The 22,380-nt window shown below is 39.9% G+C and overlaps 1 protein-coding gene across 3 annotated transcripts; it reads left to right on the top strand.

Moving 5' to 3' along the window:
- Positions 1 to 1,664: 1,664 nt before the first annotated feature.
- LOC122406396 (LIRP-like) lies at positions 1,665 to 19,134 on the top strand. 3 transcript variants are annotated; one of them, XM_043411816.1, is made up of 3 exons: positions 1,665 to 1,724; positions 17,521 to 17,722; positions 17,991 to 19,134. In XM_043411816.1, exons 2-3 carry the CDS (start codon positions 17,521 to 17,523, stop codon positions 18,170 to 18,172), a joined length of 384 nt encoding a protein of 127 aa, XP_043267751.1. In that variant the 5' UTR covers positions 1,665 to 1,724; the 3' UTR covers positions 18,173 to 19,134. The 3 variants fall into 3 exon arrangements, with proteins under 3 accessions (XP_043267751.1, XP_043267750.1, XP_043267753.1); XM_043411815.1 differs by lacking the exon at positions 1,665 to 1,724 and adding an exon at positions 8,628 to 9,454; XM_043411818.1 differs by lacking the exon at positions 1,665 to 1,724 and adding an exon at positions 11,863 to 11,880.
- Positions 19,135 to 22,380: the final 3,246 nt, after the last annotated feature.

The following is a 22,380-nucleotide window of genomic DNA, read 5'->3' as shown; positions in this document are numbered from 1 at the left end:
ACTAACGAATTCTTTTCAAAATACCATTATTTATTGAGGAATATTCTTATCGTTTTATCCCAATTGTAAAAATTTTTTTAATTCTTTGAAATCAAGTCTCGTCTGGTATCAAAGTGCAAGCCTTAATTCGTACAATGCAAGACTATTTTTCTCGATTTTTTTTTCGTTTCATCCACGAAATTGATGTCTCCGGGAGTCGTTTCGTGTGGGAAGACCTCTGCATCGTATATACAGGAGCGGTAACTGACAAGTTCAAACGTACATTGTTGAAAACTGTCGCGATGATTATTGTAACATTCAACTCTACAGCGTGAAGATTTTATAACTCTAGTTCTCCCAATTGGGAGCTCGTTCTCTCAATTTCGCGTAGCAGATAATTCGCGTGGGCTCTGCCCTCGGCTAAACTGCGTTCGCGCACTGTCTCACTCGCTCTCTCAAACTCAAATTTGTTTATCCTCCGCGAAGCCGAGAGAATTCTTCGAACTGTTATTTCAAATGGCGGAGAAATTGATTTATCGACGAGACACTTTTTTTCATAGTACACTTAGAGATGTTTCTTTTTTCTCATTCGAGGACAGAAACTTGTGAAGCTCGCTAGTGTCACCGACGAAATTCGTTTTTTTTCTCGCACTCCCAAGCCTCCTATTAACTTTCCGGAGACCATCAACAACCAAACATTGATTTTATCATCTAGAAAAATATTATTCCATTTTTTAGCGTATCCAATAGTTGCCTTGAAAGCCGGGAAGGGGAGGAGCATCCCCGCAGTAGATCGATTGCTCCGAGAAATTGTGAGGTTATATCTCAACCCCCTTAGCCTTTCATCTCGTCTGAAATGAGCGCGTAAATATTTATATTCAGACGCATAATGACGCCTTGTCGAAAATGTTGAAACCTCGGCCCATTCGGCTCCACAGAAACGTCTTTAAATGAGTTTTTTTCGGTAATCGAAACTTTTTTAATTTCCACGTCTAAACGCCTCCTCGTCGAAGCGCGAAGGAGAGAGACATCGCGAATTTCCAGGCTTGTGTCAAGGCGTCCGAAGCAGCACGAGACGAACTCCGGAAAAACAAGGCTCGTCAAAGCTCCGGTAAACCTGAGCACACATCCGAGCGATCGCTCCGAGGTCGAAGCTCGTTTACAAGCAGTAACTTATCTACATAAAGTATTTTTAGACCAGGACGAGAGGAAAGACTCTCAAAATAACGTCTTCCGCGTTTCCATGCTGCCGAGTCCCCTCGCGATAAAAATTCGTGTTCGGTGATCGGGCTCCCGCGACCCACGACGCGGACCTTCCAGCTTCGCCCGAATGACCCGATTTCCAAAACAATGCTCGGGTGAAAGGCGCGTGGGCGGGGGCGGTACAGCCCAGGAAAACCGGTAGTGCCGGGCGCTGCGCGGGCTTTATTCGAGCTGGCGAAGGGGGCTTTTCGTGACGTCGTCATACACACTTATCAGTATTAACATACATCAGAAGCTTCGCGGTGAGAGTTTCTTCGCATGGTTGCTTTGCAACCCTCTTATATACCAATGGCTACGGACATATTAGCCCAAGCTATTAACGCTCCTGACATGCACCCGTGTAACATGTTTAATGAGCACGTCTTAGCTTCTTAGCATAACTCGCCTCTCGAGCCTCTTTATAAGGCAACGCGAGCCTTTTTCGAAGAGCACAAGTCCTTCGCACACCCTGCGGTAACCAACCCTCTGAGAAAATATCCACGGTAAGTAAGCCAAGGAGCAGCGCTCCTGCGGATAATTTTTTATCGAATCCTTCAATCGCGTTTTCGCGACGAAGTTTTAAGCTTTCAACGGCAATCTTTCCGGCTCCGTTGGTCGTTCGTTTCCTTTGTGGGCCGAAGATACAATTTTGTGAAGTGTCGAGACCTTGTATTTCGCTCCGATGGGACATTTGTCGCGACCGGTTGCCGTTCATTGTCAATCGAATCTCCCAACGGCATTGAGCGCTGTTGAATCAACGATTTTCGTCCCTCGGAGCATCCGAGCTTGCGTCACGTTTGCCGACGAACCGCGTCCCATCTTTTTCTCTCAAACCCCGTTCGAGGGAATTTTTTTCGAATTTTCAAACAATGGAGATTACGGAATCTCGTGTCAGAATGAAAATTCATTTAATCGCTCTGTGAGAATCGAAAGTTGGAATAATCTTTTGGGAACTGCTGGATCAACGGAAGCGAGACTCTTAAGGAGTTTCGGTACAGGCGATACAATGTTGCCATGCTAATACATGCTAAAAAAATTTTTAAATTCAAAAAGTTCAGAATTTTATAAAATTTGGTGAACATATTCTTTAGTGCCAAATTTGACGACACAAATTTTTTAAGATTTTTCTTCTACACAGTTATCGAGTAATCGATCACTAAAGTTTACGTGTATAAGCATAGCGTTTCCATATATATAGGCATACATTCCGGGCATGAGAAATCTGCTTTAATGCGTAATTACTCGATAACTAAGTAGAAGAAAATTTTGAAAAAATTTGAGTTTTCGCACTTGATGTTGAAGAACATTATCACCAAATTTGATCAATTTCTTAATATTTTGACTTCTGTACCGAAACTCCTTAAGGTAGGAGTCGCGCGACAATCGATATTAGACGAACTCCTCATTTTTAAATTATATCAAGAAATTTACGATCAAAATAAGAAATATATGACACGGCATCTTATGAGAAACCCATCCCCCCAACACTAGATTGCAGAATTCATTTCCTTATCGATTAGATATAGTTTATGTTAAAATTCCTCCTCATAAATAATATTATAAAGATTCCAATGTGACCATAAAAATATACGGCCATCGACTCATTCGAAAAAAGAATTTTTTAAATAATCTCGATGAAAACTCAGAAAATGGCAGGAGATCGACTGCCATGAAGTGGCTCGATATACTTGGCAACGTTAAGAATGTATACATATATGGTGAGAAGAGAGAACGTATATGGTCAGGTGAGAAGAGAACCAATATATATATGTATATATTGAAAAACCGAGTCAAATAAGCAATCGTAAGATATTTCTAATAATAAATTATTAAATATGATGTTGTATAAATTAATACGAATACAGTTTAAATTGTCCTAAGATTTATTCAATACAGAAAACCTTTTTTATAACCTATTTTATTTCGACGATTAATAAATAGTCATTTGAGCATAGAGTCGCGAGACTCTTACCTTAAGATGATGGATCAGTCGGTAATCACACCTCGAATTTTTGAAATTGAAACTCTTTGACATCGTTTGTCCGATTAAAATAATAAAAATGTCATCGTACGCAGCACGATCGCAAAAATCCGATGACATTTTTATTTTTTCGATGAGACGAACGATGTGGAAAAATTTCCTTTTCAAAATTTGCAGCTATCTCTCTCGCACTCACGGTTGTGATTACCGACTGATCCATCATCTTAAGAGGATGCATCAGTCGACTAACGTCACTTGGAATTTTCGAAATCGAAATGCTTTGACACAGTTTGACAGATTAAAAAAAGGCTCTGTCAGTATACGCAGAACGATGGCAAAAATCGACTGACAGAGCCTTTTTTTAATCGGTCAAACTGTGCCAGAGAATTTCGAAATCGAAATTCCAAGTGAGGTTATAGTCGACTGATCCATACTCTTAAAAGAGATATTAACGATAGAAGTTGGAAAAATGCAGAAGCAGAAGCCTTTCCTGTACAACCGTGACTTCTCAGAGGCTAGAAATCAGTCCAAATTTCAAGTGGCCCAATTTGGGCCAGCAAGAAATACGGGCATGCGAAAGGAACACCTTAAAGGGCGGGGTAACGCAAATTCGTCATTAAACAAAATTTTAAGAATTTTTTAAGACGCTTAAGATAATGAAAATCTATTTTATTGATTGCGACGTCATAATACATTATGTGATCGAAATTTCCTGAATTTTTAAAACTCGAATATCAATAATTAACTCGACGGCAGCAGAGGCACATTGGAAAAAAGTTGTCCGCCAGTGAACAGTGTAAATAGAAATTTATCTCGACCGATGGTCCCTTTGAAATTCGATTAATTCCTTACACGATTGGACAGACGTCAGCGAGAGCTTTTTTCAATTTTTCATAATTATTAATTTTACAATAAAAATAGGCCCATTTTTAAGAGGAAAATCAGTGTTCTCATTTCCAAGTGTCACAAAAAATGCAAAAATTTCGAAAGAATCGGTCGAGTAGATTTTCATTTATACGGTTCACCGATGGACAACTTTTGTCTGAAGTGTCTCTGAAGATTTGCTACCATCGAGTTGATTATTAATGTTCAGGTTTTAAAAATTCCGAAAATATTGTGCATATATTAAAAATCAATGAAATTGGTTTTCACCTGCCCGGGCTTCAGATCTTGCACGACGCATGCAGAAAAAGACAAAATTCATTCGCTGTAAGATTGCAACGTTAATTCTACGAACCACTCGCGTGCACGTTAACATTGGTGGAAGGCTCAACGTAAAGCGAATTTCGTGCTTTTCGAAGTTTTGAGCGCATCGGCGTGAAAGTCATCGTGCCTCATAACGCAGTGTTTCAAAACCATTTAACTGTAAAACGAAAAGCGATTTCGAGTCGAAGAGATCCCTAAATTTTCATAAAAAAAAATCGACCCCCCTTAAAAGAGCTCATAAAATTTCGATCGATTCGTGGATAGCCAACCCATTCGACTGCTTACGTCATATCAATGATGGCGTACGGGGAAAAGCTACAATTCCAATCCGGGATTGTTGCCCTTAAAGCCTTTCAAGTTTTATCTCTGATCGTCTGCGTTCTTCGCCAGGCGGCAAGATCCCCGACGATTAGACCATCTTTTGTATTTATACGCTGCATTTAGTGTGTGTGTTTCACTCTTTTACGCTACAGATGTCATAAGTACATAGGAGCATTTTATCGGCCACAAATGGCAACGGTTTTTCTCAGATTTTCGTCTTCATAGTTTACTCACGAACCTGATGACGGTGTCATTCGTCACGTTGCGAATCAGAAACGTTTAGCGAATAAGTACAACGTATGTAGATTCAACGTGTGGATGTGGATGATCTTATAAATCGCACTATTATAATAAAAATAATCGCGGTTGATAGTTTCCGTGGAAAAGCTTCGGTCGCTTCGGTGTTACTGTACGCGTCGGGAGAAAAGTGTTCGGGTTTCCTTTTTATTTGATGCGGTAATACGGAGGAATAACTCTGATTATTTTGATTCTCGAAGAATTTGCTGATTGATATTCGCGACCGTAAACGATCAGTAACCGCCCGATATTAGTGCAAGGTAAAACTGTCGGACAGGTGATATTTACGATTCCGAGTGCTGCCACCTTTAGAATTCACAGACCCGTCGCAACACTAAACAAATTAGTCGCCGTCTGGCGGTGCGAGTTGAAACTCTCGGAAAGGTGTCGGAGTGCTGCCATCTCTAGGATTTAACAAACACGAATTTCGACTGTCGAAGAGCTTTTTAGTCAAAGGAAAAAATTGAGATTCGTGATCTTCAAAGTCTTCAAACTAGCGGCCACTGCAGAAAAAAAGGGTGTTCGAGAACCGTCGAAAAGCTCGGGGCTTTTACGTCGAGGGGATTCTTTTTCCGTGGCTCAATCGTTAATTAAACTTGGAGCATAAATTGCGTGACGGGAGAGTGACACTGTTAACGGGCTATTTTGCATTAACTCATAAACTGCTGTTTACGTGCGTGAAATGAAAAAATTCGCGTGTTTCGTGCGCCGGCTACCGTCGACAATTTCGCACTATCACGTGAGTTCGCAGTTTCGTTTTTACGACACGGAACCACCGTTCCGAGGCTCTTTCGTCCTCCTTCATACGCTTGAAAAGGGAATGAAATTTTTACACCTCGGCGCGATTGTCTCTCGGGACGACGGGAGCGGAGAGGCTTCGGGCGACTAGAGAGCGAAATATGCGTTAAGATATACGCGAGAAAAAACAACCAAGAAACACTTTACTGGTTTTGCTAAGGCGAAGAGATTGAATCGGTTGCGATGAAGCAAACGCCACGGCGCGCGTCCTTAACGAGGCGTAATAAACGAGTTAACGACGCGAGAAGACGACTCGGAGTCATCGCAGAGAAAAAGAGAGACGGAAAAATGAAGAGAGAGAATAAAAAGGAGGAGGCGAGATCTTTAAAGAGAAGATTCGGTGAGAATCGTTCTCACAATCAGCCTCTCGGTGCATCGGACCGACGATAATATCGTAGCGCCCCCTAGCAACGATTCGCCCTTTTCGAGCAAGCGTTTTCTCCCCGTACACGTTCATGCTGCGGGCCCAAATCTGCCAAGTTACGTTCCCGTATGCGTGTACAGAAAACATGAATATGTAAGTTTCACATGTATATTTTGGTGCGCGCAAAAGCTTAAGATCCGATGAGTTATTACCATAATTTCGAAACACGTACGCTAAAATTGGCATTCGAACCGTCCAGAACAATTGCTCGTCTCGAAAGCGCCTCTGTAAAGAAATACGCTGAATTCCCACGAGTTTTCATCGATCGATAATCATCGGGACGAACAAACCCAAACTGTTCGAATCACTCGAAAATTTACTTCCAACAGCCAAACATTTTTTCAGTCTTTCATCAAAAGAATTCACAATCCCGTCGTTGGTTAGCAATTCCTCGTAATCGTTTTTCGATAAAAAACGACGGAGCAACGCGATTCCCGGTGATGCCTGATCCGATAAAGCCCATTAACTCTTCCTAACAAAACGGTTCTCAGATCCCGAGGGAATCGCCTCACGGAAGACGTTTTTGCAGGAGCGTTGACGCCTGCTAGAAGTTCTCGTATACTCGGCTGCTGAAAACACTCGTTCGTTAAGTACAAATCCCATGTGGGCCACGTGACATAAGCGGAAAACTTGTACTGTATTAGCACGGTACATGATACGCGTATGGACATATACGTATATCGATATGTGTCAAGCTCTCATGAGAGTAGCGTGACCACCGTTATATCACATACATCAACGCGAGCACGCGTATACAACATATTTTATGCGCTACATACGTGTAATTTGTGTGATAAAATATGCCGCACGTACAGAAAAATTACACTTGCCTGGATCTCGAATAATTAATGAATCATTGCTTAAAATCCTCAATTTAACGAGATTCACTCTCGTAGTTTAAGGAAGTTGAGGCATTAGAATGAAAATGATGTCACCGCTTTTAAACCGATTGCATCTTATAAAGTGAAGTGTAAAAAAAAATCAGTTAAATTTTCAGACAGTTTAGGAGCATCGTTGCTGAGAAAAATCAATAACAATTTGGGCCAAATAACATGTAATCTTAGGGAAGTCAAGACACATTCAGTGATATCTCCGTTAAAAATGATGCTAAAAATATGAAATTTTTTGGGCAACATGAGCAAGGCTTGCCGAATAATGTCAATTTTTTTCAGATTTATTAGGAGATTTGCTGAGATTATATTAATAATAATCTGTTTTCCGTGCAGTTTTTTGAGGCTAGGATCGTCACTGTTCGTGTTTTTGACTGAGCTTTCACCAGTTTTTCGTCTTTTTTTCCCCAACTTTTCTTTAAAGTGTATGCAACATTGCCAAACTGTAAACTGGCCTAACTTTTGAATGGTACAGGTCATCACTTTTGGGTAAAAAAAAATGACTGTACAGCCTCAACTTCCTTAAGGTATTCCTATCACGAACCCGAATATTCTACAAATAACTCATTTTAAGTGGCAGTAAAGTGAAAGTGCGTGAGAACAGATTGGCGAAATTTCGGGTCAGGTTACCGAACATTTAATAAAGAATTAAAACTTGAAAAATCGTTTCTATTTAATAATTCTAAATTCCTGACGCAAAATGTCTCGGATAGAAAAAATTTAAGGAATCCATAGCGACGATAAAAATAAATAGGAGTTGGAAAAATGACAGAGGCAGAAACTTTTTCCATACAACCGCGACTCCTCAGAGGTTAGGAATCAATCGAAATTTCGAGTGCCCCAGTTTGCGCCACCACAAAATACGGTCATGCGAGGGGGGTACCTTAAAGAAGGGCAAGATTATTTAAATAAGAGTGATTCAAAGTTTCAAAAAGTGGAAATATCATCGGAACTTATTTTGTTTTCACCGATGAGTTTTTGTACGAGTGGACAATGCAAAAGTGATCGATTTTGGGTGTGTTTCCGTAACGGAATTTCCTTGGAGGGAGTTGAATAATTGAGGAGTTTTCAAAATATTTTGAATATATCGAATGAAAATATCCGAGTTTCGAGTTGACTTGGTGTCGGTGAGAATATTTCATTGTGAATTTCGACGTACAATTTCGTCGATGGGATAAAAAGTAGATCGTGAACGATTGAAAATGTGGGGACAAGCAGTGGGTGAACATGGGTGACGAGGAGCTGGAATACCCCTGTAAAGTTCGAACGTCGTGTTCCGGGGGGCTTTGAAACAAGATCGAGAGAGCAAAGAGCACGAACGAGGCGTGGTGGACACCTCGATGTCTCGGGCCGGGAGAGAGAGGGAGCGAAGAGAAAAATGGATGGAGATGAGCGCGAGTGTGTGCGAGAACAAGAGTGCGAGAAAGAGAGAGGCGGCGGAGAGAGAGAAAGAGAGACTCTCGGTGCGTTCAGGGGCTTATAATCGTTGCATTCTGTCGTGGCCTCCCTCTCGAGCGGTCCGGTGTCGTTTAACGCGGCTTCTCCGGCTCCTCTCTATTCCAACAGTGCGGAGTCCAGCCACCTCGGTCCGTCCTCCTTAGCTCCATTCGTGCGTGTCTGTGATTGTTCTCGTTTGCGTTTGTTTTGAAATTCTCTTCTCAATCGTCAAGCTTGTTTTTTCTTTTTCGTCGTAACATCGCTGCATCGGATCGAAAACAAGAAGCCGAAAAGAATTGTTGTTCGAATAAGCGAGAAATATTCGGTTGAAAATCGAAGAAATTTCGCACCGTGCGTCGACGCCTACTGAAACACACGCGCGATCTCTCCAATCGATTATTCTCTTCTTAATTAACGCGTAGACGGGAAAGATAGCCAAGCGAGGAAGGAGGAAAAGACGAGGAAATAGATATATTGGCGCAGAAAGTAAAACGAGGCTAGCGAGTATAAATGTATCCGAGGCAGCAGGAAGGGCTGATAGTGCCGAAAAGTGACGTTGCGAAGTACACTAAAATCGTGTTCGTACGGTTTCTACGAAGTATCTCATGATCCCGCGACTCAACGCGTCGATCCAATTAATACGTTTATACTATTATTAAATAATTTTTATTTCAAAACGGCTGCGGTTGTAACCACGATAAAACGGAAGCTATACAAAAATAAACATCCCAAGAAAAAGAAGAAGAAGAAACCGAAGAAATATACAGCAAAATTAAACCGAACGAGGCGTGCAACTGTGATATTTTCTCAAAGTGATACATACCATTTCACGTCATTTTCACTTTTCTCTTGTGAATGCGTCTCATCTCTGGATACTAAGTAAGTCGTTTTTTCATTATTTTCCGCATCTTTCTATTTTTCCAATACCTCAAATTGTCTGACAGTTTTAAAAAAGGACCGGAGATATCAGAGCGGAATAAAAATTGAACAATGGACTTAAAAACAGTTTGATAAGGTCGTTAGAGACAGGCATAAAATGAAAAAACAAATGAATTGCGAATGTTTTTTTCCCTCATTTCGTTGGACTTCAACCTTGCAAACTTCAGGGTCGTCAAATAGTTATATTTCGTTACCACAGTTATGAAAATATTCTAATATTTCAATTCCTTTTTGCTGTGCTTTTTCGGTAAAATCTTTTACGAGCATCATTACCGATATTTTAAAAATATCCTTGAATGTCGATCTTTCGAATCTCGATTTCGAGTCGATTGAGTTTAAACTCTAGTTTTATCACGAACCCAAATATTGAACACTGTTTTATACGTTAATAAGTAGTTTAACCCATCAGTTCTGTTCTCTCTTTCGGACTAACTCGCGGGCACGATGCTCGAGCAGATGCGAGGCTACTGCAAGGCCCCAGACAATTATTTCCCGTTCTAAATCGTCGTCCTGCTTACCATTACGATTGCATCTCAGTCTCTGCGATCTGACGAAAAAAAAGATCGAAAAAGGAATGGAAATATCGCTTGGAATAGTAGGAAAAGTATCGAAGAGTTTGAGTGTCAAGTTTCCCGCCCTTTTCGGGTGGATTACTCGTCGCAGAATAAATGAAAATATGTGAGAAGTATTTTTCGGCTCGCTGGGAAGGGAATCCCTCCCATTTCGAATTCCTGAAATCGCATTTCCAGGCCTTTATTTTTACTGCATAGATTCTCAAACTTTCTAATCTATAAATGGACCGGACGACTGGAGCTCGGTCACAGGACTATTTCGGTTTCGATCCGATACTATTGTTGGCTGAAAAGTGAAAAATCCGTGACGAAAAGAGTTTTTGAGCCAGCGAGGAGCTCGAGTGGGATGTTTTGAAATTTTTTATGCTGTACTCGTTATCCGAGCTTCTCGTCCCAAGATCCCTCATCTCGGATTCAGACATTCTCAAATCACTGTTTTGTGAAAAAGACATTCCTGTTGGACTCGTGATATAGATTTCATCTCGCACTGCGTTTCTTCCCACCGTTAAAACTCCCTCCAACACCGCTCCGTGGAAAGTCAATTCCTGATTGTTGTATCGAAAAAATCCTGATGACGAGAAGATCGAAGTACGAATCGCCACAACTGCCTTACTTCGAGACAAAATCTTTCTGTGCAGCCACCAAAAAGGTTTGGTCAATCTCAATTCTTGGATTCGCCCACTATGAAAACTGAAGTAGGAACTTTCACCGGAGTATTTGGTCAGTCTTCGTTATTAATTATAATATTTCGTAAAATCTTTCAAATTTTACAGTCCCTTACAGGAATTAACGCTTTTCGTTAACTCGCCCCTCCAGTCAAATACGTCACGGTAAATTTAAGGAGTTTCGGTACAGAAGTCAAAATATTAAGAAATTGATCAAATTTGGTGATAATGTTCTTCAACATCAAGTGCGAAAACTCAAATTTTTTCAAAATTTTCTTCTACTTAGTTATCGAGTAATTACGCATTAAAGCAGATTTCTCATGCCCGGAATGTATGCCTATATATATGGAAACGCTATGCTTATACACGTAAACTTTAGTGATCGATTACTCGATAACTGTGTAGAAGAAAAATCTTAAAAAATTTGTGTCGTCAAATTTGGCACTAAAGAATATGTTCACCAAATTTTATAAAATTCTGAACTTTTTGAATTTTTTAATTTTTTTAGCATGGATTAGCATGGCAACATTGTATCGCCTGTACCGAAACTCCTTAACAGTGAATTTCACTCTAAATATTACCGCTTAATTCTCTCCGCGTAGGATATTGCGAAGGACCGACCACGGAGGATGAGAAGGAACGCGAAACTTCTCGATATCCTGGTCTAATGAATAATCGCACATATGGACATAAACACGACATACGACATAGAAGACCACGTGATCTTTTCATGCGCAATTCCAGTGTCATTAAAGTGCAGTCCAACAACGTACACACACACATAGATCCTTGACAATTCTTTCTCTCTCGACTATTTGTGGTCTCTCGATTCACGATTTCATAGTGACATATATCTGTGTATGACATATATGTCCGATGTACACGGTAGCTAGACAATCATGATGATGATGATGATGATGATCATCATCATCCTCTTCTAAGGCTGTCACGGAGCTCGTACGTGTTTCAGTAATTCGATGAGTATCTCGTTGCACCGAGTCTGGTTATTTGTGTTTAGAAATTGATAAGAAACAGTGAGAAAGTGAGAAAGGCCACCTGGAACGAGAGCTCGAACGATCATTGCTCTTTACCTGGGAATGCTTGTGAGTAGTGATCGTTGGGAAGCTGTGTAAGTAGTGAAAGAACAAATATTGATGAAATGTGATAGTGAATATTATAGTTTTGTTCGTCAGTGGTAAAAACTATGATTCAATGATAAAAAGTTGGTGGAAGGATAAGAGCCAACGTCACAGCAGGAAAAAAGATGGTTCTTGTTGTTGAATTTTTTGTTTGTAGCAGAAATACGTAGGAGGAGTGTTAACCGGAAATTTAATCGATTTAAATATCGCGCGATACTCGGAATCCCGCTTTCGCTTGTGCTTTCCCAACGTTCTCGAAACGTGTTTGAAAATATTCAAAGTCTCGATTGAATCGACGGAGAGAAGATCGCCTCAAAAACTCCATCGCAATTGGAATCTTAAGGTAGATCAAGCCCCCGTAGACTCGTATTTTAAGGGCGTCTAAATTCGGTCGATTTTTACTTCCTAATTAAAGAAATTATCACTCTAAATTAATGTCAGAGTTATTAATTCGAAATTGTAAATACATTTTTTCAACTTATTTTTTGGCCAATGAAATTACAAGCCATTAATTAATCGGGAGCCCATCACTAACTGAACCCAACATTTAATTCGTCCCTGGCTAAAATACCATAGTTTTTATGTAAAAAATCTCATTAGAAAATCTCAAAACACAACGGGAAATGGATCAAGAAAAAAATATTAATAAGAAGACAGGAATGGGCCAAGCGAAGAAGAAACAAAATGCCGAAATAAGCAAATGTTATGCTCATTGCCAATTTCGTTTAATCTTCAAGGTGATAATATGTCTTTATTATTAGTAAGACAATCGTCTCGAATTTTTTCTCAGACCTTCATTATATACTTCATTGTTATCGTGTACGTTTTTCATAAACTTGGTAAGAAGCGTTCATTCGTTATATGGAAAGATGACCAATTTTTTTCACATAGTCCCTATAACTCTGCGTATTTTTCCTCATATTTAAACATGTTTATCTAAATAACCAATAAGACGGGCCCTTTAAAATTTGATATGCGTGTTTAAACTCTGTGTAAATTTCAAGACTTAAGAAAACCGTTTCCTGCACATGAACTACCTTAAGGAGGAACATCAGCTTCACGTAAAATAAGGTTATGTAAATTCGAAATTGACTGTTTTTATCCAAGTTATCCAGATTAGTCATTTTTGTATGTCAAAATGATGTGAAATATAAAAAAAAATGGCAGAATGAAACGTTTCGCACGCATGTTCTTTAGAGCTGTTCAAACCGTAGAATACTACTTATTTTATCTAACCAATCACTATTTTTTATGTGTTTATGAGTATTGAAAGATGTGGCCTGTGGAGTTATTTCCTATGCGTTAAATATTCCAAGTTTATATAAATTATTTAGTAAAAAATTATTCAGTGAAATGGATGAAAAATTGGAGAGGCTAAAGAAAATATATCCAAAAATGTATTCTAAAAGTTTCATTAAGCTATTACCATTTTTCTCAAGCCGATGTTCCTCCTTAATCGTAAATATATTGCAGTGACTTGATTGGATAAAAGAAATATCGGTGGACGTTAATTCGCATTACGATCAATAAACTTGAGACAGTAAAATGTATAGCAGAAAGCACGTAACCTCGTGTACGAAGTAGTCGTGTTAGGTCAAGTGTCAGGCGAACTTTTGTAAATATCGTTTGAGTTGATCACCCTGCAACTAAATAACGGGCGTTAATTGTGCATCGAAAATACTTTGCACTCCCGGCAATAAGGAATAATAATTGTGCTACAAATACGTATCGAAAATGGGAAAAAAAGATTGCGCAGCGTGGAAGATCGCTCGATGAGAAGATGACGTCAAAGGGTCAGTGATCTGGACCATTGTTGATCTTCTGCGTGGTATTCGAGTAGGTGCTGATCGACACCGATTCATGGATATTTGGCCAAGCGCTGCGCACTCAATTTTTTATCGTTTTTATCGTGATGCACATTGTTGCAATCGCCGGGACGTTGAACTATTCGTTTTGTTCAGACAATTTGTTCCAGTCCCTCCCTCAACGTCATGAGAAAATCCCGCGTTCGCGAAGCTGAGCCTTGTGTTTACACGAGGACATCGACCAGACCCCTCGCACCGTCGTTTATTCTTTTATTACGTTTTCTTTTTTCCTTGCTTTTTATTCAAATAATTTATTAATATAGACACGTCATGCTCGTTTTATTCTGTACCGGGTATTTCTGGACATTTTATCTGCAAATGTTACCGAGAATCCAACGATAGCGCTTAAATTAGTCATACTCTCATACAAGTCGCTCGATAACGCTCCGTTAAACTCGTTCGCATGGTTTGGCGCACATTAAGGTGCTTCCGCCTCCACCGGCATGCGTTTTTTTAAAATTCTCCAAATCTTGAGCTTGCGGCTATCGAGCTGAGAGTTTCGTGGCTTCGATTAATACTTTTTCGTCGGGACAACCGCGTTCGTAAAAGCCTCCTCCTGTGCGCATGCAGTTGATCGGCAATTGTAGCGAAATTTCGAGTTCTCTTGCAAATATCTCGAGCCCCTTGAAGACCGATCTTGGTGGGTTTAGAATTCGTAGGAAATTGAGAAATCGCCAAAAGCTTGATCTATTTTCGAGTCAAGTTTTTCAACGATTTGCGTGTCGCAGCGGAAGTCCAGTCAAAGTCAAATTCATCAGGGAATTTTTAACGTGCTGTGGCTGCACGTCGAGAATGCCTGCGTTGCTACGAAAAAGGCACGCGGGAGGGGTCGAGAAAAATGACGTTAAATTTGACGGGCCTCGAGACGACACTCTACAAGCCTCAAACGAATGCTTCCACATAAACACTCGTGTGTGCACTGTTTGTTGATTACGAGACGAGTAAATTTGTTAGATCAAAACATACATACGTGACTGAATCTTCGAAGCATCAATTTTCCTTGGCGTCGTTACGTAACTTGTTTTCAAGACTTTGCCTTGGAACACGTGTTTTGCATTGGACATTGAAGATAGTCGGGGAGCCAGTCGGAGGGAGGAGAAAAGAACACGTGCAGCGGGTAAATAATGCTCGAAATTCGGGGCGAGCCTTCGAGCTCTCGTGCTGGCCGCGCGGGGTATATTGAAAAACGAAAATCGAGGATGAAAGACGAGCGGAAACGGAATGGTGATCGATCAGCTTGCTTGAATTCTATTTTGCGAGTTCTATTTTTATTCCTTAAATGAATTGGACGTTTCTCGTTAAAGTTGCTGAGCTAATCGAAGACAAGGACGAGGTTGTCGAATATCGGGATTTTCATGCCCCCTTTTTTCCATGCGGCTACGGCAAGCCTTCGGGGGATTTCTTCATCGCGTCAAGTTGATTAACCAAGAGATTTCCAGGCCGGTTGCAGTGACTGCAGGAACGCGGGGCTCTCCGCGGGGCACGGGCACGTTAACAAATCGGAAGAAGTATAGCGTTAGCTCATGATTTATATTTAAGCGGTAGATATCTAAAAATAGAGACGAGAACAAGTCCGAAGCCCTCCCTCAAGAGGAGATCTCGACGGGACGCGGGATCGCGCGACGAAGGGGCGAGCAGAGAGGAAAAAAAAGGTTGAGAGGGGTGTGGAGTGAACATACGAACGTTCAGAGAGGCGCCAAATGCTTTTCAACCGGACCCCGGGCGTTCTCAATCTATTCAATAAAGCTATGATAATGGAAATAAAGCGTTTTAAAGTTTTCCATTAACTTTATATCCCGGGAAAGAAAAGAGTGAATACGAGATGGAGAGAGGGACCGAGATTCGACGAGCTTTCTCAGACGCTCACTCGCCTTCTTCTTCTTCTTCTTCTTCTTCTTACTTTTACTTTTTTGTTTATTCTCGTTTCGATTACCCCTCGCACACACACACATATATATACCTGTTTTCCCGAGAAAAGCACGGAAAGACGGAGACCGCGGTGCGAGAATTGGATTTCTTGCGCCAACTGATAGCCCCTTGTATTTTTATATACGCAGTTATTCACACGCTCTTCTTATGTGTGAGGAAGATAATGTTTGTGCTGATCGGAGGCCAATTAATCCGGCGAATTTCGGGCACTGGACTCATTCATCTTTCCCTTCCTTTAAGGTAGTTCATCCACGAAAGGATTTCCTTAAGGAAGTCTTTAAATTTACACAGAGTTCAAATGGCTAGTCGACTCACACGCATATCAAATTTTTAAGTGTTCGTTTTATTGGTTATTGAGATAAACGTGCTTAAATATGAAGAAAAATACACAGGTTTATAGGGACCATGTGGAAAAAATTATTTACCTTTCCATGTAACGAATGAACGCTTCTTACCAAGCTTATGAAAAACGTACACAATAACAATGAAGTATATGAAAGAAGGTTTGGGAAAAAATTCGAGACGATTGTCTTACCTTAAAGATTAAACGATATCGGTAATGAGCATAACCATTTGCTTATTTCGGCATTTTGTTCCTTCTTGGCTTGGCCCATTCCTGTCTTCTTATTAATATTTTTTTCTTGATCCATTTCCCGTTGTGTTTTGAGATTTTCTAATGAGATTTTTTACATAAAAACTATGGTATTTTAGCCAGGGACGAATTAAATGTTGGGTTCAATTAGTGGTGGATTCCCGATTAATTAATGGCTTGTAATTTCATTCTACAAAAAATAAGTTGAAAGAATTTATTTACAATTTCGAATTAATAATTCTGACATTGATTTAGAGTGATAATATTTTAAATTAAGAAATAAAAATCGATCCAATTTAGTAGACACACCTATAAAATTGGGTTTTTCGGGCATGATCTACCTTAATTTACTTCTCGTTGGATCCCTCGGTAAAATAGAATTTTTACGATCCTATCGCGCCTCATAGCATTTGAGGAATTGGATTTAAATAATGGATCGTGCGGGTAAGGGATCAAAGGTGTGAAAAATCGCGTGTTCTCTCGTAGGAATCGTGACTATTGATATTTCCAGTCCCATATTGTTACGAGTCCTATTATTAGCGATGACAGAAATGGGAAGTAAATTGCTCATTGATTTTATAGACCGGGGTATTAATCGACGAACGATTATTTTTCGTCGGAAGGATAATCGTCGCAGAGTGCGAGAAAGAGAAATTCGAGGACGCACACAGAGACCACGTTATCGAAGCTCTTTCATATTGAGAATTTGCGTGTCTGGTTTCTCTCCACAATGCCAGAGACAATAATAATCGTATTGCTTCGTACACGGCCCCATCGACAAAGAAAAAAGTAGCACGATCATCATAATTATATCGATAAATAAACTGAGAAAATTGCAACCGTCAATGTACACGATCGTATTCACGAGGCAAATGCAATACGAATATTTAGTGTGAGAGCGATATTTACTTTATGAAAATGAGCGATGTCGTGGTTTTTCCGGCGCACATTTGCCAGTTCAAATTTTAAATAAAACTATTCCGGATTCCCTGTCAGCTCCAATATTTCGAAATCAACTTTCCGCAAATAGTATTTTACTGAAAGTGGTAGGCGGTCATGAAAAATGAGAGAACGGTAAAGGCGATGTTTGAGGGCGTCTCTTTCAAGGGGTCACGAGACTGTTTTTATGTTTGTCCCGGTTTGACGTTCCCAAACTCTCGTGCACAACACCCCACCAAAATTTCAATACTTTTCTCAAGTCCTGAAATAATATTTTCCTTCGTTTTTTCTCTTTATCATTGCAGATGTCCACGTATCGGTCGGTCGTTGTCGTGATTCTGGTGCTCGCCGTAGCATTCGCGGTTATCCAAGTTTCGCAAGCTCAGTCCGATGTATATGGTCAGAAAAGCGACTCGAAGTACAAATATTGTGGCAAGCATCTCTCCAATGCCTTACAGCTTCTGTGCAACGGTGTTTACAACTCGATGTTCAAGAAGAGTGGCCAAGGTGAGTTTTCAAACCGCGCGTTTACAGCTCATTCCTATTCCCCAAATTAGTTCGTGCAACTTTGAAGATTCGTCGCCCTTCCGGTCGGAGTTACAAGCTCAAAGTGCTTTGGCAACGGGGCTTTGCTTTTCATCTGGAAAATTGCGAGAGCCCTTTGGGCGGGTGATGATTTAAAATTAAATGGCGGAACGAAATTCTTAAACGAAATTCAACATTGGCGAGCCCCTTTTATCGCTTTTCTTCTCAAATGATATTTATTCTTTGGCAGAAATGGAGATGGATGAGTACCCCTACGTGTACGACTATCCCTTGAGATCGAGGGCGAGCGCAAATGCGATGATGGGACGTTTCGGTGGTGCGAGATTTCGACGCGAAACACGCGGAGTTCACGACGAGTGTTGCGCAAAGCCATGCTCCATCGACGAGCTTACCAGCTACTGCGGACGTTAAGACCACTCGAATCAACAACAACAATAACGAAACACTCACATAAACGTACGAAAAATAGCGCAAAACAAGAAGCAACACAACGGGAGCGAAAGAAAAATAACAATAACGACCAACATGCACGATGTAAACATTTCTCTATTCATTCGGATACATATATATAAATATATATATATGTATATATATATATTTATAATTTATGTAATATATAAATATTAATATAGATGCATATATACCAATACATATATATATATATATTTATCTATAAGCTGATGTGAGATTTTACTCGTTTTTATTATTTTTTTCCTTCTCATTTTCGTTCTTTTCATCCTTCAATATAAAGAGCGTTAGAATTTAATGGCGAATATATAAAAAAAAACGTATCACTCACTATATCTTGCCCGATCTCATTCGGCCTCGAACTGGAATAATGGGAAAAATTATATTCAGGTTTACGCGATTTCTATAAATATAAATGATTATTATATTATGTAATGTATGGATAATTGATTGTGATCTCGCTGGTTTGCTATTTGGCGTTCCGTTGGTGCGAATTTATTATTATTATTATTATTATTATTATTATTATTATTATTATTATTATTATTATATTATCACATAAATATTATGATTACGATTTTATTATTATAGCGACATGAATTGCCGCTATTATAGCGAATCATTTTATTAGAAATATATCCAATGAGTGTTCGTCCGATTGTTTTGAAACTCGAACATTCTTTATTTTATATTTTGTCGTATTATGAAGCGGAAAATTCCATTTGCTCTGCTCTAAAATTGAGGCATTCATACGACACGAATGTGATCAGAATTACCTATACGGACCGCACATGTACATGCAATTTTTGTACGTTTAACATATATGTGGATGCTTGTATGCATAAGTTTTGTTTTACATTAAAATATACGAGATTTGACGAACGAGTTATCGCAAATCCAGAGTATAAATGTGTGTAAATTATTAGGATTATTATTATTATTGTTGTTGTTGTTGTTGTTATTTAGCTTTTGTATACGCGATACCTGATTCCTCTCTCGAGTCACACATGCTTTGTATACACCTTTGATAATATATTGATACGTTGATGGCATAAGAACGAGCCTAGCTCTGTGTAACGATCGATCGTATTTTTCTTGTTTCTTCAATTTAGTTCGTCAAACTTAATTCTTTTCCATTAATCGTCGAGTTAATCACTACCTTTGAAATGTTTGAGAAACTCATTCGAGTTATCGATTTGTGTAGATTTTTTTTGACACTGTCATAATACTCTCCACGATTTAATTTGTTTGTAATTTATATTTTTGATGAGAAAATTCACGAAAATCTCTCAGCGCGTTGGCCAATGTCTCACGGCTCGAAACCTTTTTTGCCATTCGTAAATAATAAAGCTTTCAGGCTTGCTTATTTTTCCGATCCTCGAGTCCTGGAGTTGGACTTTTTTAGCTGCGCACGAAATATAATATTGATGTGGGACCTTTCACGTCCCTTTCACACTGTCGACCATCGAGACGCTCCCTTTCCGGGGAACTTCCCATGGCTTTTCCCACCAGGAATAAGCCGACGTGAATTTTGGATTTTTCCATATTTTTCGAGCACAATCATTGTTGAATTTTTAATCCCTCGCACCGACTCCCTCTCGGTGCGGAGGATCCAACAACTCGGAAACTTTGAGTACACGCTTATGGGCTGTAGGAAATTTAAGTGCACGAGAAAATCGAAAAATTCGGGCCTGCTTATTCCTTCCGAGGAAAAACGCATGAGACGTTTCTACCTAGCGAAAGCAATCGAGCTCTCGATACGCAAAAGCGACGACAAATGCCTCACGTCCGTATGTATGCTTCACACTTCGTCGTACATAATTCATTATGCTTAGATAAATAATAAATTTCCATCGTCCATCACCCACGGTCAAAGGGTTTCGATCGTTGCTCCATCTTTTTCTTCCACTCCCTTCTCTCTCCCTTTCTTCTTGCTCTTTATCGTATTTGATTTTTTTCCATACAATTGTCATATCGCCATCGATTCCTGGACAATATAGAGAAAAAACAATCATTTTTCCACACGCACGAGTACACACATGCAAGCATATACTTGGAAGAATCATCTCTTCGGTACGACGCGAGCGGCGTACGCCGCTCGTTGGCGGGCCGGAATTCGGTGAAAATGAGCTCGCTCGCTCCGCTTTTCCGAAAAAAAGCTCTACTTTATACGACATATAGGGCCATGTGATTTGTATGAAAATGTACTTCAATTGAGAAATTAAAAAAATTTTTTTAAATAATATTTGCAAATGACCTGAGGCTGCTTTTTAATATGAAATCTCATTTTTCTCGACTTGGGCTTGCGTCGAGCAAGCCGAATCAGGAAACGTCTGAGAAGGATGAAAACCTGCGCATTATTTTTCTTCAACTCGAAAAATCGAGATTATAAAATTGAGCGCTGTGAATTCGCCTGTTTCAAAATCCTTCGCTCGGTCGCTTTTTTTTTTTTATTTATGTTTCTAATGTTCCCACCGAATTCGTGGCAAGTTTCACCCTCCGGTAACTTCACTTTCGGACCGTCCACTGATTCGTTGCTTTTCCACATCGAGAGCGCTTGGAAAACTTTGAAAAATAATGGCCTTCCAGGAGCTCGGAGATTCAGGGGGATCGATGGATACGCTACCAACTTGGGAAGAGCTCGACGCACCCGAACAACAGGACCTTGACTTTGATCGTTTACCTCTCGGCCTTGATCTGCGAAAGTTATTGGTAACATGATAAAGCACCATAAAAATATGTGTGTCAGTGACTATAACCATATCGTGTCTGTACTTCGCTCGCGATACTCGAGTGCAAAGGGATTTTCTCGAAAGCTTGCGATCCACGTGTGACGTACGTGCAGGACATAAGTCGTGTCATAAAAATGTCATGTCGACCACTCGTGCAACAATATCGTTGGTTCTTCGTAACGCCTGAACTCTCAATCGATTTTCCAGCGGCCACGTCAATTCTTTTTTTCGTATTCAACTCCTTTTCTTTCAGAATATGAGTGAGCGGGTGCAGTGTGCGTAACGATTTCGATTTCCTCGTTGCTGATTCCATTCGCTGATTATTCAGGACTGACTCGAGGCGCTACGACGACGTTGAAGTTTGCAACGTTGGAGTTCAACGAAATGAATGAAAAAAAGATTTATAATTAATTATTTTTTTATTTCACGAATTATTGATGTGACTTGAAAAATTACGAATTGGAAATTCGACGGGGAAGAAAATTGGAGATTTACTGGAATTATTTGAGAGTTCTTTTAGATCATTTCGTTGGACTCCAACGTTACAAACTTCAGCGTCGGGGCGCTACGGAGCAGACAACATCGAGTAGGAAAAGTGTCCTAGAATCCAGCTGCTGGTAGCTCAACCCTCGAATCCTTGGATTCTCTGTCATTAATCAATTAAGGTAGTCCGGCTGTTCTGTGACTAGTCAAGTTGGCAACTACTTTATTTTCATTAAATTTAAGTCTAAATTATTAATCAAATTAATAAATAGTTAAATTGAGAATATTTTTATCACAAGAATGTAATAAAATGCTAAAAAATATGATGAAAGATGAAATTTATAATACAACTTGACTAGTTAATGATCAGTCTCAAAAATAAGTTTTATGAAATTCCCTCGATTTACAACTTTGCCCGAAGTTCGACTGCGTCCAACGTAACGACTGACATCCGCTCTCGACGCGTCGAGAACTCAAGTTTCCCCACGTTTTCTTTCTTAAAAGCCTAAGGTAATGTTTTTTTAAAGAAGCGGAATCTGTGATGAATTGTTTCACGATATAAACTTTTCCGAAGCTCGATCACCGTACAACTTTTTCCCAATAAATATTATTGTGACTCCTCCCACAAGGTACCGCGTGTCAAAGACTCAAAATTGTAAATGATTCCCAATTTTGTCCCGTGATAGGCCCCGGTGGACCGTCGCCGTACTTTATCGAACTGCCGAGCTTTGAGGCACATTTTTCGACCCCTCATGGTCGATGGACCGGAAATTTTCTTCGAATCATTGGCAGGCGATGTTAGCACCAATTTTCATTGGCGAAAAGAATGAACGAGAGGGAAGAACCGTCCTCCGGGAATTCACGTTCCAACCATCCTCACTTTTCGTCTCAACTTTTAAGGGATTCGATGCCATTCGTGCACACACTCCGTGCACG

Source organism: Venturia canescens, chromosome 2 (assembly GCF_019457755.1).
Source record: "Venturia canescens isolate UGA chromosome 2, ASM1945775v1, whole genome shotgun sequence".
NCBI classification, from domain to species: Eukaryota; Metazoa; Arthropoda; class Insecta; order Hymenoptera; family Ichneumonidae; genus Venturia; species Venturia canescens.
Note: the sequence above shows the minus strand (reverse complement) of the source record. Positions and strands in the feature narration are given on the sequence as shown.